Consider the following 16,373-nt stretch of genomic DNA (forward strand, 5'->3'; position numbering starts at 1 on the left):
TTTGTGCCAATGCCTACAAGTCCTGTAGCAGCAAAGTCACCAAAGCCGAAACCAACTGCGAAGCCGGCTGCTCCGGCAGGGATGGCTCCAACATCTCCTACTCCACAGATGACACCTCCGACTCGAAATAATTCGTTATCTAAAGTCGTACCCATGCCGACATCGGCATCACGAACTAGCAGTAACAATTACAGCGAGCCGGTTTATGTAGCTCCCAATCAAGGTCCGACTGTATCTGTGAGAACACCTGATTCGGCAACAGTGCCTCACAGAAAGTTTAGCATGGACTCTTTCCAAGTATGTCCCGGTTTGCTCATGAACAACTGCTACCGCCTTTTATGACGTTGCTACAATGTCTCAATGCGTTTTCTGAATTTAGGCTGAGCCAACAACACCAGAACGCGGCAGCTCATTTTCTTCACCAGTGTTGCCGGCAGCATCGCTGGATCGAGCTTTGCCAAGTATTCCTATTCGTAGTTCTCCTAATCGGCTTTCCAGAACTGTGGATTCGGAGACGAGTGAGTTCTGCACTTGAACAGAATCGCAGTAGAGACTTGATAGTTTTTTTGTGTAGGTCTACTAAAGATGGAGAAGCTATCAATGTCGCCAATGTCTTCTAATAGCTCCGTGTCTTCGTCGTCGTTGCTTTCTGTAGACATTCCGAGCCATACCATGTCTATGTTGCATGCACCGCCGCAAGAAACTGTAGACATGCTAAAACAGATTGACTCAAGCAAGGAAGTAGAACTTAAACAGATTAATCTAAAATCGACTGTAAACCAGCTGGCTACTACACCATCTGCACCATCACCACAGATGAATCTAGATTCCTCTAACGTAAAGCAGTTGCCAACACCACCATCGTCTGCATCAAACACACCAAATCGAGGAAAAGTAGATAGTGCACCAGCTGCAGAGTCCAAACGACCTACGCCACCACCAATGTCTTCCAAAGTAGCACGGAATGATAGTGCTATTAGTAGTGTGAATAATAGTCCGATTCGAAAAGAAATGCCTGAAACTGCTAGTAGCAGTGGTGTGATTGGTAGTCCAAGTCGAAAGGATCATCCTGATACTAATTACAACAGTATACATATCAGCACGATTCGCAAAGAGATGGATGAAGCTGGTAGCAGTAGTATGAATAGTACTCCGATTCAAAATGAACTACCTGAACCTCCAAGCAAGGACGAGGAGGAAGTGGTCATTATAGATGGTGATGGTACTGAAACCGATACCACAGTAGTAAAGACTGGTATTTTGAAGAATACCAATGGTAAAAAGACTGCCAAACTGTCTCAAAAACATGTAGTGATTGTGGAGTTACCTACAACAGCTGCTCAGAATGCTGTAGTGCATGGTGTTAGCTCCAGTAAACAGCCAACCGTAGTTTCAGCTTCTGCTGTTGTGGTCGCGGGACCAGCGACAGCTCATGCACTAACAGCACCATATGTAGTAGCAAAGCAATCAGCAACACCACCTCCTAGTCGTCAGAAAACAGTAACCGCGCCATCACCTATACCACCCCCTCGACCAGAGACATCGTTAACTCCAACCCCACGTAGACACCCACCACCTGATGCCAACAATCTATTGAAGTTTCCAGTACGTCACGATTCAAACAAGGTGGAGTCGTATATGAAGGTGTTTCCACCGAGAAAGGAATCAGTTATACCACCAATTCCTGAACAATATAGAGAGCTCCATGAACAACAGAAACGAGATAAACTGGCACAACAGCAGCAGCAGGAACAGGAATATAACGATGCCAAGATAGAATTCTTATCTCATCTTCCTCCACCACCAAATAAGCCGCCACCGCAGTTCGCATCGACTTCATCAGATCATCATAATGTAAGACGGATGAGATCAGCTGAAAATATGTCTCGGCCAGCAACAGAACGGACTAGTAAACGTCGTGAATCAGAAGAAAGTAACGCTTCATTAGAACGCTCTGTACTGGCTGAATCTATATCAGGTGTCGGAGAAGTGCTCACAACTCAAGGCAACAATGGCAATTCTCTACAGAATCGTAACAGGATATCCCGTCTATTATCAGCCACAAAGAACCCAGAAGGATCCAGACCATCTCAACCTGGTTCCTCACCAAATTCTCTCAACAACACGGTGACACTGACATCCTTTGCAACACCAAACCATAAGAAATATAAGAAATTTAAGTCTGAAATCAAGGAAATAGGAGGTCCAGTACTTGTAGGCTCATCATCGAATCTACGGACGGTACCCATATCAGAAATTCGTAGATTTATAGCTGACGAGAGTCCTAGAGAATGGGGTGGCTCTGAGCCTGGAGCATCACCAGTGCAACGGCAACGTCGCAGAATAATAGATGAGGAGGATGATAATGTGTCTCTAGGAAGTCAGGAGAGGAAGAAGACAAGTTTCTTTGCTTCGCTCTTTGGGCGTGGTGATAAGGATGGGAATTCTGAGAGGAATTCACCTGTAGTGAGGCAGCATTCGCCAATGGTGACTGTTAGACCTCAAGTAGTATCGTCTTCGAATCGCCCGATTCAGGATTATAACCAGCAAGTGCAACATCAGCAGCATCAGTGGCATCAACAACAGCATATGCAGCAGTATCACCAATCGCAGCAGATGAATTATCAGCTGCAGTCACAGCAACAATTACAACAACCAATGTCAAATAAACAGTACTCTCAAAGAGGTATGAACGCTGGTCGTTCAAATCCTCAATGAGTGGGTAATATAAACCACATTTTGGAGAGGGGGTTCTCTCTTTGTAATATAACCGTTAACTCTGGTTTTTGGGATCCACTTTTATATACAACTTCTCATTTTCACAAATACACAATTCATATCAGAAAGATTCTTGAGTTGTTCCAGACCATGAACTAAGGTAGAGTGAAGGGAAACGTTAGAGTTCTTCTGAAGGCTTATTCATGTATATAGCAAGGTCATCGAGATATGGGAATGAAACTGCGAGTGGTGGATTGAATACTACATCGTCCAAGATGGTAGTTGTGACTTTACGAAGAGTGGCGGCATGACGTAAAAGGAGCGGGAGACTAAAGTGCAAGGGAGTCCTGTTTCATATTTGCTGACGAGTCTTAAGCTTTGAAGCTTACATGATGGCGATGCTAAAGATGTCAAAACACGACGATATTTCTCCAAGGGATCATGACCAGAAGTGCAGTTTACATCGTTGAGATTAAAATACTCGGAAAAATCCCAATCATGAGCAGTCCTCCAAATCCTCCAAAATCTCATCAAGGAGAATCACTGACTTGCGACTTGTCAGGCTAGTGCCTGGTAGAAGTCGAAACAATGTTTTCGGTGAGACCAAGGGTTCATGACATATGGTTTCTACATATATAAATTGCACGGCCGTCTCAAATATACGTGGTGGAACTGCTGCGCAAATTCCCATATGTAGCTTGCAATTCAGATTCCTTTCGAGGAATGATCGAGGGACTGCCGCTTCCATAGATGCAGAGTCGAATTCGTCCCCGAACGTGCACTGAAGGTGAAGATGCTCCAGACCGCCAGCATGCTCCAGGATGCAGACATATTCCTGGCAAACTTCAACATGACGAAGATTGCTGCAACGTTGCATTAGGCGAGCAACACGATGTTCTTCCAATTGTAGCTGTCTGAAATCGCTGGAACTGAGATTTTCTTTAGTCTCTGAACTTACAGTTGCGACTCTCTTGGACTGCATACCAACAACAAGTCAAACCATAAGCTTCAAGAGATCGTGTAAATATATGCAAACGTTGCAGTTTCTTGACATGCTTTTGACCAAATGTCGCGACATTTGCGAGTGTGACATCCAATTTATGACAACACAAGCGATGCTTTGTCTCCTCAGGAAGCGGCACTGTCCTGTACAGTATACGAAGAGCCTACGCAAGGAGTAATTAGTGTAGTAGGGTATCTAAATTGTCGAAACGAAAATAAGTGGTTCTCATTCATTCTGTTTTGATGCACGAGATACACGACCAAGAGTCATGATATCCACCACTCCATAATCTTCAACATATTCCAGTATTCTAATGAGTTCAGTAGGCAGCCTGACTGCTTCTTCTGTCATTGAGGCCATCATGTTTTGTCAATGAATGTGGATTAGATGTCAAAGGATACGAGTAATCTGGAAAGCGACGATAGGAAAAGACTAGGCGTTCATAAGAATTGACTAGAATGCTTTAGAGCCAATTGCGCTTCGTCGTCCTCTCTTACCAAGTATGCGCCTCTCAACCACAACGTTTATAAGAAAGCAGGAGGAATAACAGTGACTACGCAACTCCCGAATTCGACGCGTTTGGCCTCCGATATTGATTATATCATATATTAATTATATTATTCATTCCCAATACATGTTCATATCAAAAAGATATATTGATGTGTACAACGCATGAAACCAAATCACGACATCTTAAACGTCGAGCTGGCGATTAAGTTGAACTTTGATTTGATCTTGCTTCATTCAAATTTCTTGTATCCATTCAGCTCCATGCAAGAGGAGTGAATGACTGTCTAAGGAAGCGGTGTTTGTTTTCGTTTTTTGTCATGGGTTAGAGACCAAGACCAAAAAAAGTGAGCAACCCCAGTGCGAATGTTCCATCCACAACCCGTGCCACCTCCCAACATCATACAACATAACAGACAATACACATGCCAAATCAATTCAATTTCCATATTACTTAAAAAAGGGCAGTTCACTTGTAAACTAACAAAAACACAACATTCCATCCGATAAATATCACTCCATCGGAAACAGCGCCTGAATCCCCCATCTCCCAGTCTTTGTCGACTTGATGCAATAGTCTGAGATTTTTGGTAATGTCAGCCACATCTACCATCATCACCAGCAGTCAAACACACACATCACAACGAAACTCACATAGCGATCGATGAGATGTGGGAGGTTTGTTCTTGGAATATCTTGTAAATCGCAGTGCGATGGACACGGCGCCAGGTTTGGATGATATTATTTCCATGTGGTCGGTTGTGGAGTGTGTCCATCCTGGAGAGCCGGATAGAAAAATGGTGTTGCGCTTTGATACGTCTATGTTAGAATGATATGGAGTTAGTAATTGGGAATGGTTTGATGCATGTATGGTGGTTGATGGATGCCAAAAAAAAATCCAAAAAAAAATTCTAATGTCGTTGACGTATACCTTCCAAGGAGTCATTGGTGATGAGCGGCTCCTCGCCACCCATAACAAAGTTTGGATAGTGGAGAGTAGCCCTTGTTCGTTTCAAATCTTGCTTATTCCATGCGTCCATGTACTCCACAATCACTTTGGTTGCAGCTTGACTGTCTTCAGCTCCCATCCTTGGAGTTAGAACGTCGTTGGATTGATACAGTAAACGGACTTCAAGGATATGCTTGCTGGTGTGTCTCTCGTTGGATCCTAGTATAGCTCGTTGTCAAACGACTGTTTGTGACACTGTTTCCCAACTTGTTTCCTTTGAGATACCTCCACGACTGTTTTGATGACTTTTAAATTTTGAGATGATCATATCTGACAAAGTCTCTCAAGCCTGTTCCTACGCAGGTTACTACTGTGGATGACGTAAAGTAAGAATGTGGAGCATAAAAAAATATCAACATGTTGATGCATCAAATTACGCGTCATTTCAATCAATATACTAACTGTTTATACATCCATAATTTCTAGTCCATTGAACAGGCAGGAGATCGTCAAGAACTGCCAGCATCAACCCCAACATCCGACATCAGTACTACCGGCCAACAATTCTTTGTCATTGACGATTCAGAAGACAACATCTCAAATATCAAAGACTACTTGCGGGTGTCGGGAGAGGAAATTGCCATGAGGGCTGGAATCTATGGTATTGTAGGCTGGGTGGTGAATCTGGCTGCTGATAACGACAAGGAGACTTTGAAGGAGGCGAAATTAGGCCATGGAAAGGTATGGTTGTGTTGGCAATGTGGCTTTTTCTTAAGAGATTTTGGACATTTGGTCTTGACCTACCACAAAAAACCATGAGCTCGGACCCAAGCTATCGTCGTTGTAGAACCTCTCATACTACATGGCCTTAAAACTCCTAGATGACGAGATTGAAGATCTATTACACTTGCTGACCGATCGAGGAGTGCTAGAGTTCATCCATGCAGGGATTGAATCACGCACACATGTGCTTGTACACTGTCACGCTAGGACATCACAGTCAACATCAGTCGTAATCGCATATCTGATAAAGAACAAGGGAATGACTTTTGATGAGGCCCAAAAACTCTTGGCTGAGAGACGGTGGGGGTGCGATCCGACTGAAGGGTCTGAGAAGCAGTTGAGGGAGCTTTCGACGTTCGCGTCGTTGATTCGCACGCTTAATTCCAGATGAATATAGATGGTGTTTTCAAGTAATTTGTACGGCCACAAGAGGTTTTTGTTGGTATAGACCATTTATTTACGATTGTTTTGACTTTACAATTTTCTTACAACACATAGAAATGAGGTGGTGAGATATATGAGGTTTTTGCTCTTTTGACTTGACAAACACAAAACTGTCCGTGTGATACACCCACACAAAGTCCCACTTAGAATCAAACAATGTTTTCATTTCTCTACTCGCTTGTAGTCCAGTAACGGACGTAGCAACTCCTCAACACCATACTCCTGAGCTAGATGAATACCACGAGAGAATGGTACCCAAGTTCCTTGGTATTTTCCATATCTGTAAAAAAAGGCATGAGTATTGGCTCATCCAACTTTTTCAACAACGCAACATTCGCTTACCCTCCCTGAACCTTCTCATGCTCATTCGGATGCACCTCCTTCTCCAAAATCTTGGTCCGTCTCCCCTTATCAATCCCAGCAAGCTTGAGTATCTGCGTCGCATTCATAAACCCATCCTTGACCCGCTTCATGAGCGACACGCCACGAGTGGTGAACTCATACACTGGCACACTTGAATACACTGCACTACGAATCAACCCATCGTCCTGCGTTTCAGGTTTGATTACAGGTTGTTTCGGTGCCCGGCCCCGGTTTTTCGGCTTTTGTTGCGGTGCTTGGAGTGGTGGAGATGCTCGCTCGAGTGGTATTTGCTGTACGGGTGTCAGTGAGCGAATGGGCAGAGACACAGATTTGATTATGGGTGATGTGGATGCGGATGTGGATGCTGATGTGCTTGGTGATGATACGGTTGTCTTGGTGGCGACGATGATGGGGGTACCCAGCATTTGAGATGCGGGTATGGGAGCGACTGTGGCTGGCGATACTGTTGTAGGTTGTAATGGTACCTGTACTTGTTGTTGTTGAGACATGTTCATTGCGAGATTATTTATAACTGAGTGGTTTAATCCTATTGTTTGTTGTTGGTGTTGTTGATGGTGCATTTGTTGTTGATGTTGTTGTAACTGTTGCTGGTTTTGCATTTGGACTTGTTGGATTTGCTGGTGCTGTTGTTGCTGTTGTTGGAGCTGATGATGTTGTAATTGGAGTTGAGTTGCATTTGTTTGAATCGTGATTGGTGCATTTGGGTGCGAACGTGGGTATGGATGGTATTGAGGTGCTGATACTACTGTTGGACGAGTTGATGGACGACCTGGGCCTCGAGTTGGTTGAGATGCCATGTAGGAGCCTGGTGGGTAGTTGCTGTACGCCGTTGAGTAATAGTAGTATGGTTGGTTTCCATACATGTACTAGAAGATGTAGAAAAGTTTCGTTAGGTTTGAGCATGAGCAAAAAGAATACATCTGCAAGACATTGAAGTATTAGCGCTGTGACGACACAGGCCATCTTCATCCCGACAGCAACTTCAAGCAACAAATTCCATATTGATTCCACCAGTAAACTCACCTGATTAATAACCTGCCCCTGCAACTGCTGAGTCGGAGACGTTGACTGATGCTGCTGCTGCTGTTGAGATGATGCCATCGCACCAATCTGAGCTGCAGAAGTTGGCGATATAGGACTCCCAGAATACTGTCCAGAATGAGTATAATACATATTATACGGATACGCGACCTGTTGCGTCCCAGTCCCTGCAGTTGCTCCTGAAACTGGATACGAAGCCGTAAATCCAGTACTAGCACCCATACTATCAGACACCACCGGTAGCGACAACTGCATATACGCATCATCGTCGTCATGCTGTTGTATAGGTGATGATGCAACTGGTATACTTCCCGACTGGTTACTACTGTTATTGGTATTACCCGTCATCTCACAATTAACAATGGCGTCACCCTTCTCACGACACAATACCGACGACTGCTGGTACGATAACGGTAGCGTTGGTGGTGGATCACAGTAATCTGGTTTATCAGCTGCGAGTGGGATATGGTCTTCTCCATCTTCATCAAAGCTAAAGAATGACAATGTGTGGTGTGTATTGTCAAACAGGCAGCGGTCAGCTCCAAAGAGACCTTTATCTCTGGATAGTGTGATTGTGCCGGTTTCGGATGGTGGTGGAGTGATATCGTTGAGCGATCGGACTTGGATTGATTCGTTGTCCATCGTGTGGTGTTTTTGGAGTTTCGGAAATGAAGGGCTACTACTTTGCACAGTATAGTTATACGAGGAGGGATAAAATAGGGAATAACGATCTATAGCTGATATGTCTACTAGCGTCCTTGTCTAATTTCGTTGTTTCCAGAAAAAAAGATAATAATGAGTTGATGCGATGATGTGATGGCTGCGGTTTGTGTAAAGTCAACCCTTTAATACAGAAATTGCTCTCAATGTAGTCTCAACAAACAAAATCCAAGTTGATCTATATACCTCTAGATGATGATAGCAGTATCCTTCTCTTGATCTGGTGCTTTGCGTAGGTGTGAAAAGTGCAACCGATAATTCAAGAGTGGGGATTCAAATTGAGAGATTAGTTTCTAGCAGACCTCCACAAAAGGGACAATTCAAAAGTTCCAAAATAAATGAATAATTTTTGAGATGACCACAAATTGCCGAAAGAATGATGCGAGTGATATTTTGTTCGACTGTGGAGCGAGGGTTTCGGAGGATAAATAGAAATCAAAACTACTGCTTCGTGAGGAAGAACTAGATTTTTGAATGAATAGACGGGAAAGCACAGAACACTTACATTCTAGGGCTTGTTTAATGTTCAATGTCTGTCGGATCTTACCCGCTTGACATTTGTGTAAAATCTGCCTTGCGAACTTGAAAGTTCAGACGACGCCAAGAATGCGGAATGTGTTTTCTCAAATGTTGAAATGTTCATTACCAAGCTAATGCAAGAATCTCCTCAATTAGCCTATACCTGTAGATGGCAAACAACTTGATCTATATACAGATGCCGATGCAAAAACCGTCCAAATAAATCTATACCACAGACGCCCTCAACCCACCTAGCACATGAGGAGGCGTTTAGAGATGGATCGTTGATTATAATTATTGCTACGTTGATTACGTTGTAATTGTTCGTTGTAATTGTTCGTTGTAATCTACAGGCGTATCCCCACATTCAAACGCAACAGTCAACGCATACCTCCTCCCCTCCTTGACCTTATTAACCCGATGCGTATTCTCCTTCCCACTCGTAAACAAACTCAACCTCCCCTCCTTTGGCTGCAGAATCAACCTCTTCTCATCAGCATCCAAAAACACGAACTCCCCATCCACGAAATCCGTTTTGGCATTAGACAGATACAACAGTCCCGTATACACAAATGTCCCATATTGGTCTCTGTCGACGTGCGAGTGCCAATACTCGTCGTGCTCGGTGGCAGGCTTCTTGCCACCGTCGATACGGCTAAAGAAGGATGGCTTGGCGAGATGCACGGTTTGTGCGCCAAAGATGGATTTTACGTGTGTTTTGATGCGGTGTTGGACTAATGAAACGTGTAAGTTAGCTCCAAAAGATACATTTCAACTAGATCTCGAGATTCATGCATACCTCTTTCAAGCACAGCCAGCTCCTTCGCCGTAATCCAATCAACATCCACATTTCGAGCTCTCGCAGCCTTGACCACCTCATACACATTCACGAACTTGTCATTCAGCGTAACCGCACCACTAGGAATATCAAATATCGTAGCACACGAGTTCGTATCTGAGAGATTCATGGCCTTGTCTGCGATAAGTTTCAAAATCCGGACTTCTTTTGGTGTTGCAAAGTTGTCGGTAATGTAGCGACCACATATCGATGGTGAGCATCCTACAAACACCACAAATACGTTAGTTCTGATAGTGTACAAATGATCTAAAATGACACAATCCGTATCTCAGCCAACAAAAACATACCTTCAACAAATGTTGGATTCTCAGAACACTCCTTATCAAACCACGCACCGGTGAACTCTTCCGTTACTTTCAAGATCCGGTTATTTAGTGCAGCTTTGTAGTGGGGCAGGGCCAGAAAGTAGGCTAGGGCAAAGCAGATTACTAGAATGGATGGCCAAAAGTACTTTATGATGACCTTCCAGTCTGTGAAGTCTATCTTTGGTTTGCCTGTAGCGTCAACCGTATCCTCTTTGTCGGATGTTACGATAGGCTGCTGTGGACGATCCTTCTTGGGCTTTCGTATCCTTGTGGTCATTGCTGTGTGTTGTTCGTCAAACTGTGCAAGATAACAAACCAAGCTGCCTCTTGAAAATTTTCGCAAGCTTCGCGTATGTATCATTATTTTGTTTGATTTTCAAATTAATTGAATGCTAATGTTAAATACTGTCTATAGATATTATGTATTCGCGAAACTAGATCATCCCTGCTGTCGTGTTGAATCAACGCCTACATCGAGCCTACACCTCCAACATTAACGACCGACAACGTAGCAGTAGCCGGCCTCTGTTTCTGTGCTGTCCGGGGACGAGTAGCATGTAACGACGACCCTTTAATACCACTGCCAAACGTATCCTGCTTGTTTGCCGACACCCTTTCCTTTACCGGAGAAGCTGCTGACGATGGAGAAACAGGTATCATGGACAGATACGTCCTGCTGGTATCTCGTCGTGGCCGTATCGGTTTGGGATTATGTACGTACTTCGGCGCAACATCACCAAGCCCTATATCTTCTTCTGTATCGTCGTGGCCACCTTTGGAAGGAATAATACGGTGTGCCCATAGTAGTCTTGATATCCCTTCATCCTCATCACCAGCTTGCGCCTGCACATTGACATCCACAGTGGATGGCCGTTTCGGTTTCTTGACAGTAACTCCCTTTTTCGGTGATGCCGGTCTAGCAATACGTGAAACCTCGGTCCTGACACCATTACTAGCCTTCTCAGCAACACTATTAATAATCTCCAAATTAACCGCCTCGAGCGCCGGCGCCTGAATAGCGACCTTCTGGGCTTTGTACGCCAGACTCAGCGATTGTATCATACTGCCACGCCCACCCGACGATGGTTTTTTCCATGGTGTTGAGCGGTGCGGTGTGAAGGAGGATGGGGCGTGGATGGGTTCTACGTGGTAGGAGTCTGTGCGGGGTTGGTCGGGGGATTTTGCTGATGTGGTGTGTAAGGCTGATGCAAGGTTTGGCTGGACTGTTGATGTACGGTCTTTGATAACCTTGCTGTTTCGTATCGTGTCTGGCTTGTCGGATGGTAACGGTGGAAGTGCCACAGCGGGTTGTGCATGTGGTAGTTGGTGTGGTATCCCTTTGCTGCGAGACACACGGCTCTGTCTCTCCTCTTCTTCCGGAACCGATGGCTGCTGTGGCTGTGGAGCTTGCTGTACTGGCGCAGTAACCTGGGTCTCACTTCCCGTTGGTGTCGATTCACCTAGTTTCCTTCCAACAGGTTCACCTCGCATCCCGCCCCACAGACTATCATCAGCCGTAACGGATTCCTGCATCGATGACTTTCTTCGTGCTCCTACACCCAAAAACACGTTAGCCTCGCTCGATAGTTTTTAATCACAACACCAAAAAACAAACCTTTCATCTTCCCACCCTCAACACTCCCATTCCTCTCCCTCCCTAAGCCACCAACACCACCTTCCAGTGACCCGGTAACCAACACTTTCCCGTCCCTAATCGCATCACTCAGACTCGCTACACTGCCTGTAATCTTTTTCCTGTCTTCTTGTACAGACGCAACGGTTTCTTTCGCGAGCTCTACTTCGGCTGTAAGGGAATGTACGGATGCCTTCAATTCCTCGACACTGGCTCTGAAATTTTTACGTGATGGGGATGTTGTTGTTGGGGATGGGGATGGTGTCTCATCGGTTTTGTCGTGTTTGAGGGGGATTGTAAGTGGTGGTATGTGTTCGTCTGCCATTAATTTCTTTACACGTGTAGTGTGTGTGTGTGTGTGTGTGTGTGAACGTGTGCGAAGGCTTTTCAAGCTGTTGATTGGGTTGCTGCGCAATACTGTGAGATTGGTTTCTGGGCGAACTCGCTTAGGCATGAATTTAAGCATCCGGATTAAAACAGACTACTAATTATGCGTTATATAGGGGCAATAGGAGGCATGTTTTGTTGGAAATATCTATAAACGGTGTCTCTGGCGAAAATACAGTCCAACGATTATGGATAACTATAATAAAGTAGAGCTAGAGGTGCTTTACTTTTTGGAACGAGCAGCAGCGTAGGCCTTGAGTGAGTCTCCACCTGTTGAAGACGTGGGTTAGTAGATGTCGTGTGTTGAATTGGGTGTTTGGCTTCAGTGACTTCAAGCGAAGAAAAAAACTGTCGATGATTTTGTTGTATAACCTACCAAAGACCATGCAAATAGTTTGCCATACACCCAAACTAGAAAAAAGGTACATATGAGTACTATTGTCCATCACAGCTTTCGCCAAAAAGGCAACCGTTCTGTAGTGTGACACGTACCAGATACGAGGAGTAACACCACGATAGAATCCCATAAACCCACTATTCTTATAAATCCAACCAGCAGCCTTTGCAATAGTCATCTTCTCAGGTCTTCCAACCTGTTTGATTTGCGATTGCATTTCAACACGAATGACTTCAATAGGCTGATTCCAACAACTGATGCCGCCGGCGACAGCAGAAGCCATAATCTTTTGCAGAGGAGATAATGGAGCGCCCTTTTCCTTGTTTGTCATTGTTCGAGTAACGTCTTCGGCGATACGAGTAAACCCAAACCGAGAACCCCAGTTGGTACATTGTCTGACGGCGACAGCGTTGACACCCTTGTTTATACCACGGATTCCTTCACGGGCAAAGATTTCACGGGCGACTTGGATTGTTGTTTTACCGCCGGCTTCTTTGTGACGGGTGACTTCGACGGTTTTCATAAATGTACAGAACCCCATGGTGGTGTATGCCTAGTGGTAGGGGTTTGAGTGTAGTGTGAGTAAGAGATGATGAAGATATGTTTGAAGGGTGTCATGTCAAAGATGTCTTATTGACGTTGGCGGTTTTTGTTGTTGTTGGCAAATGTTCAAAGTCTCAACGTCCCTCACAGCTCATGCCAATCAACAAAATACACTTGCAACAACCCACATCTATCTCTATCTCACCTGAGCAATACCACCACCCATACCGCCTAGAATACCAGAAGCCGGACCCGAGAATCCATAAGTCATAAAGTGGTATTCCAACTCACTGGCAGCAAACATCAACACAGCACCCTTTGTAGCAGCTTCAATCCAAGCCCAAGGGATCAAGCCTTGGTAGAAGCCAAAGACACCACCACGCTGGTATGTCTTTTTAATAGCCCCTAGCAGAGTGTCTCCACGAGAAGCAGCCATATGGGTCTTTAGGACTTCGAATGGCTGGCCTAGAGTTGATACTTCAAACATGTTTAGACCTGCTCCGATAGCCAAGTTGATTGCCTGGTGAATATGTGGTGTTAATGTCAGGGGTTGATGGGGATTTGACGGTGATGTATAGCAGAGATGTATGGCATGTATATTCATACCGAGACAGGTTTCTTTTGGCCAGGGACGGCAGGAGTTGAATCTATTGGGGCCATCCTTTAAAAGATAAAATGTTAGTGTCGTCATACGATAAAAACTTTGGGCGAATTGCAGAGCTCGACGAGAATGAGGCGCATGGATGCATGTGACGTACTTGATTATGGGTTGAGTTTGACGTCCTTGATTGTCGAGATGGGAATGACGAAGGGCGGGCAAAGATTAAAATTGAAGTTTGGTCGCTTTGGGATTAGTGGTGCAACGAGAGCAACACGATGAAAGAGGGTTTGGTGGCTAAGGGCGTTTTAATACGATAGATCTTGGCTATTCTTGTCAATATGCTGAGACGGAAATCTTCAAACTCTTCAAAACTTGGTTTGCTTAGTGTGATTTTTCGCCAACGGCTGACAATCAAGTCAATAATTCGCCCGATTGGTCAATTGGTGGAGTTGAACGCGTTCCACGTGCTCATTATAGAGTATGTACTCAGCGTCCTAGTCGCTAGTAGGTAACATATCCCCAGATCGGTGATCGTCACGAAAACTCCAAATTCATGAAGCTTTGAAACAAGTTTACCCAAAGTCGCGTAGATCACATTCTCTCAAGTGAATAAAGGCGAGAACTAGACAGAATTTGCTCACAAATCAACCATCTTCTCAGTTCTCGTGGCTCGTGGCATTTCCGCATTGTTTCCAGCAAATCGTTTTTCAGACGAGAGCAAAGCTTCTTTGAAACAACTCATATTCTAGAGCCATGGAAGGAGCAGGAACACTGAATCTACTGTCTCCAGGAGATCATAGCGGTCATAGTCACCTTCATAATGGGAACAGCAATCACAATCAAAGTAACGGCAACAACCATCACAACCAAGGAAATGGGTTTCGAGGTGTTCTTCCAGGTACGTCCACTTACAAGACTGACTATATAAACACTTGAACTGACTATTCGCCGTGTTATAGGTGTCGTGCTGGGCGGAATGATGGGATATCTGTTTGGAAGATCTCGAAATCAGACACACGTCCCGATTACTATACCCGATGATAGACAGCCATTTGCAAATGGTCCAACGCAAAGATCATATCGTACAACAATACCCAGAGTGCCTGACACGCCTCCAGAACCGCCTCTACCTCCATCTTATTCACATCCTCGACACCACGTTCAAGTTAGTGGCATTCCTCCAGTACCGTCAAATCCAGGAAGGTAAGCTACTTGCATCTTAATTGTCATCAAAGTCGATTCATTATCTCTCTTCCTCTTGTTTGTCATGGTTGTTTGATCAATTGATTGCAATCACTGACTCATTTCTTCTCGTTACAAGGAGGTGGACATGCTCCTTTTGCTTGATGATCTTGTTTGGGTTCATCATCACAATCATCATAACTGCCTCAACCGTACACCCATCTGAAATGACCAAACAACTGATTATGGGCGAACGATACCTCGAAGACGTAGACGGTCGTTGGCTAGACAGCCTAACAATCGCTGGTGCTTCAGACGTAGAAGGATATATATTTACAACCAAACCACGTGTCGGAGAGATTATAACCCTCCCGCCGAAACGTATACAGGTGGCTCTGAATGCCGGACAGTATCACTATATGGTATACAATCTTTTAGGAGGATCGACGTTAGGAGTATCGTGGAGTTTCACTACGCTTGGACTGCCATGTCGCTTGCTGATTATTCGATCTACTGAAGCCTTTGAACAGTGGAGGACGACTGGTGGGTTGCGATCTGACATGAAGATTCATGATCAGGTTGCTAATGTAGGAGAGTATACGTTGATTACGGAAGGGCATGATAATCCAGAGTATTATATAATATTCCTACAGACCAACTTCCAAGCTAGAACGTCAGGAACCGCAGACTTTTATATTACATCAAATACCTATGCCCTCACAGATCCAAAACCTGATCACTCGTGTATGGTTGGAGCGGGTGATTGTGAGTTTGCCTTCAAGGCACTGCAAGAACCATACTATCTACTCCTCGTAGCACCACCAATAGGAGACTCATATACCGTAAATGTGAATTACGCTCAACGTAAAGGTGCAGTCGTAGCCGTATTTGTGTCGCTAGGAACAGCCTGTGCCGTATGTATCTTAATCATAACTGTATCGTGGTGTGGAGTACAGCTCTTGTACTTGCTCGGAATGAGCGTTGTAGAAGGCATGTACCGACTATGGCTAAACATGACATCGTGTTGTCGATCTGTCGGTCGTCGATTGTCAGGATATTCATCACCTGCTCCTGCATATGATGAAGAAGACCCAGAAGCTGGATTAGGAGGAAGTGATGCTGAACGACAACCGCTGCTACCATCTGCCCCATCATCTATAGGAGAGTTACCACAACAGACTGTGGTCAACGGACAACCGATATTGCCTTTTAATCCATCGTTTTATGATCTTCCACGGCCTGACGCACCGCCTCCTGCTTATACTCCTATAGACCAATTCGGAGACCCCAATGGTGCTCCTCGTGGTGGTCCTAGGGGTGGTCCGAGGCCATAAAATATAGAAGTTCCAAGTTAGGTTTGTATTCTAGCTGTATCCGTGTATTCAAGTCAATATAAGT

The 16,373-nt window shown here is 44.7% G+C and overlaps 3 protein-coding genes across 3 annotated transcripts; 1 reads left to right on the top strand and 2 right to left on the bottom strand.

The window, feature by feature from the left end:
* Window positions 1-6,566: 6,566 nt before the first annotated feature.
* SmJEL517_g01768 (uncharacterized protein) lies at window positions 6,567-8,471 on the bottom strand (the record flags this gene model as incomplete). The annotated part of the gene is made up of 3 exons (XM_031167696.1): window positions 6,567-6,684; window positions 6,747-7,654; window positions 7,812-8,471. 3 exons carry the CDS (start codon window positions 8,469-8,471, stop codon window positions 6,567-6,569), a joined length of 1,686 nt encoding a protein of 561 aa, XP_031026324.1.
* A 4,004-nt stretch (window positions 8,472-12,475) lies between these two features.
* On the bottom strand, window positions 12,476-13,852 carry SmJEL517_g01769 (uncharacterized protein; the record flags this gene model as incomplete). Its single annotated transcript, XM_031167697.1, has 5 exons — window positions 12,476-12,522; window positions 12,629-12,663; window positions 12,745-13,202; window positions 13,398-13,712; window positions 13,799-13,852. 5 exons carry the CDS (start codon window positions 13,850-13,852, stop codon window positions 12,476-12,478), a joined length of 909 nt encoding a protein of 302 aa, XP_031026323.1.
* A 694-nt stretch (window positions 13,853-14,546) lies between these two features.
* SmJEL517_g01770 (uncharacterized protein) lies at window positions 14,547-16,309 on the top strand (the record flags this gene model as incomplete). Its single annotated transcript, XM_031167698.1, has 3 exons — window positions 14,547-14,691; window positions 14,753-14,996; window positions 15,115-16,309. The coding sequence occupies 3 exons, from the start codon at window positions 14,547-14,549 to the stop codon at window positions 16,307-16,309; spliced, it is 1,584 nt and encodes a 527-aa protein (XP_031026414.1).
* Between the last annotated feature and the right edge of the window lie 64 nt (window positions 16,310-16,373).

Source organism: Synchytrium microbalum (assembly GCF_006535985.1).
Source record: "Synchytrium microbalum strain JEL517 chromosome Unknown SmJEL517_scf0006, whole genome shotgun sequence".
NCBI classification, from domain to species: Eukaryota; Fungi; Chytridiomycota; class Chytridiomycetes; order Synchytriales; family Synchytriaceae; genus Synchytrium; species Synchytrium microbalum.